Source organism: Macrobrachium nipponense, chromosome 22 (genome assembly GCF_015104395.2).
Source record: "Macrobrachium nipponense isolate FS-2020 chromosome 22, ASM1510439v2, whole genome shotgun sequence".
Taxonomy (NCBI): Eukaryota; Metazoa; Arthropoda; class Malacostraca; order Decapoda; family Palaemonidae; genus Macrobrachium; species Macrobrachium nipponense.
In genome coordinates, this window is record NC_087213.1 from 21,513,744 (window position 1) to 21,516,383 (window position 2,640).

At 39.4% G+C, this 2,640-nt stretch overlaps 1 protein-coding gene across 2 annotated transcripts in view; it reads left to right on the forward strand.

Moving 5' to 3' along the window:
- LOC135198533 (lachesin-like) overlaps positions 1 to 2,392 on the forward strand; it is a 90,278-nt gene extending 87,886 nt beyond the window's left edge. For both annotated transcript variants that reach the window (XM_064226197.1, XM_064226196.1), the window contains exon 8: positions 584 to 2,392. In XM_064226197.1, the coding sequence (XP_064082267.1) occupies positions 584 to 726 (143 nt within the window). In that variant the 3' untranslated portion in view covers positions 727 to 2,392. The remainder of the gene's footprint in view (positions 1 to 583) is intronic.
- The last annotated feature ends 248 nt before the right edge of the window (positions 2,393 to 2,640 follow it).

The window sequence follows — 2,640 nt, forward strand, 5'->3', positions numbered from 1 at the left end:
GTGTGTGTGTGTGTGTGTGTGTGTGTTTCAATATGATGCAAAAGTTATCGTATGGGTTTTTGTGTATGCATGTGTGTGTGCGTGTGTGTGTGTGTGTGTTTTGAAACACAGCAAGGTCATCAACGAAGCAGTAGCGGAGACAATCAATATTGGCAACAATTACGTCATGTAACTCATAAACGCAAAAAAAGGGAAAAAATAAACAACAAAAATGTAACTTATTCACCACTGTCTAGAATCCATAAGGAAGGCTATAGCTCTCCAAAAATCCATATAGGGCTTCTTCCTGAAATTAAAACACAGTGCTTCATGAATATATATACATAAAAAATCCCTATATTTATGCGGAAAAATGCATTTTTTTTTCTATCATTGATAACACGGATGTATTCACTGTACGTAACATTTTGCAAAAGAATGTTGAGAACATTGCAACTTCAATTATAGAGCTGTCTGCAACGTTCACAGTAGAACTTAGTTATTCAGCCGTGGATCACCATCGCGGATGATCAAAGTCTTTTTTTTTTTTAAGGAAAAATACCAAATAAAAATTCGCATCTGCAACCAATTTCCTCTTCTGCAGGAGAGCAGCCGGCAGCGATGCAGACGGGAGTCGCCAGCCGCTTGGGCGAGAGCCTGGGCGTGTGCCTCCTGCTGCAGGGCGTCGCGCACCTCCTCTCTCAAGTGTCACTCCGCCGCCTCACAAATCCCCTGGTCCTGAGATGATGAGGAGGAGGAAGAAGGAAGAAGAAGAAGGAAGAAGGAACCTGGTTGCCCTGAGACGCTTGTTTGTCGTTGTCCTCGAATCCACCCTCCTTAAATTTCTCGTTCTCTCTCCGCTCTTTCTTTCCCTTTCTTTTCCTTCTATTTCTTCATTTTTCAATCTATTTTCGTTCCTTTTTTTAATAAGTGGGGTCTCTTTCTTCCTCTATTTCTCTTCAGTTCGTCTTACTTCTTCGTAATGAACTATTTGTTCATTTACACATTTATTTTCGTTCCTTTTTTTAATAAGTGGGGTCTCTTTTTTCCCCTATTTCCCTTCAGTTCGTCTTACTTCTTCGTAATGAACTATTTGTTCATTTATACCTTTATTTTCGTTCCTTTTTTTAATAAGTGGGGTCTCTTTTTTTCCTCTATTTCCCTTCAGTTCGTCTTACTTCTTCGTAATGAACGCCATATTATTTTGGAAGCTTCAAGAATTTCAAGTGGGCTCGTCCCGTAAGAATAGGTTTCATCTTCTGGATTAATCATAATAATAATAATCATTCCATCGGCCTTCTTCTAACCTTCTTACTCGACACCCCCTCACCCACACCACCCCATTCCCCCTCTCCTTACTCCTCTCGTTCAAGCTTATCAAAAAACCATCTTTTGTGATATTTATGAAAACCCTCAGTGGCGAAGTTCCAAGATGGCCGAGTCGCGAGTATCATCTTCGTTTTGGAAGAGAATTGTGAAGTGATTCGAAGAAATATGAACCCAGTGACTCTGGGAAAACTATATAGTGCAAACGACTGTGAACGAATCTCAGATGGGGGGGCTCTCAGTGTAAAGAGCCTGTGTACTGTGTTATCTCATTTCCTTTCATTTTTTTTTTTTATTTACAAAGCACCTGAGAGATAACTTGGTTATTTGGTGGTGACTGAACTCGATCAGAAAAACGCGGAACTGTCTCGCCTTTCAGGTGAAATTTTTCCATACCAGGTAAGGCAACGTCGCTTGCTGACTGTTTCATGAAACGCAATATAGGAGCCAATGCATTCACAGTAGAATGTCGTTTTAGGTTAGATGCATATCCGAGTGCAACTGTCGTAGAAAATGACGAACGAAGGTACAAAATCCGCCGACTAAAACAAGGAGGATGCAATTCTACAATCGGTCACACATTCATGTTCAATGTTTCTTTGTTCAGAAAAAAATAAAAAATAAAAATATAAACTACACATGGAGATACCAATCCAAGATATCTGTTATATGATGGTTGTCAATGTGTTAATATTAATGAAAACGTTTAAAAAAATTTAAAAACATTGCCACGACAGGTTGGTGTCCAGTAAAGCTCTAAAGTGTGTCAGTGTTGACGTGGAAAGAATAGAAACCAAAACAGACAAACTTTCTTACAAACGTCTCCAGATCTGAACTCTCGCTGGCAGAGAGAGAGTGAGAGAGAGGCGTTTCCTCTGTCGCAAGGCACACTCCTCATTAGATAAGGAAAAAATCGTCACCAGTAACCACACGGAGAAGTGTCTCGGTAAAACTGCCCCTTAGGTAGGGCGGTATACGGAAGACAGAGTTCATTGTATTGTTCCACTTCAGTGTCTGATACAGCCATATATTTTCATGTGTGCTGGATGTAGTCATAAAGTGTTTATAATAAACGTTTTTTATGAAAGCAGTGTGTTCTCCTTATCCTTTCTACGCGGAACTACTTGAAGCGGAAAAAGTTTTGGGAAAAAATTAATTTAGGACATGATGGGAAAACTCAATTTACATTTAAAAAATATTTATGAATTCCTGTGAGTTGATTAATCACTTTGGACATGATGGAATAACTCACTTTCCAGTCAAGAAATATTTATGAATTCCTGTGCGTTGATTAACCCACTCTCATGTCTATCCAGATACCTGAGCCGTCTCTAA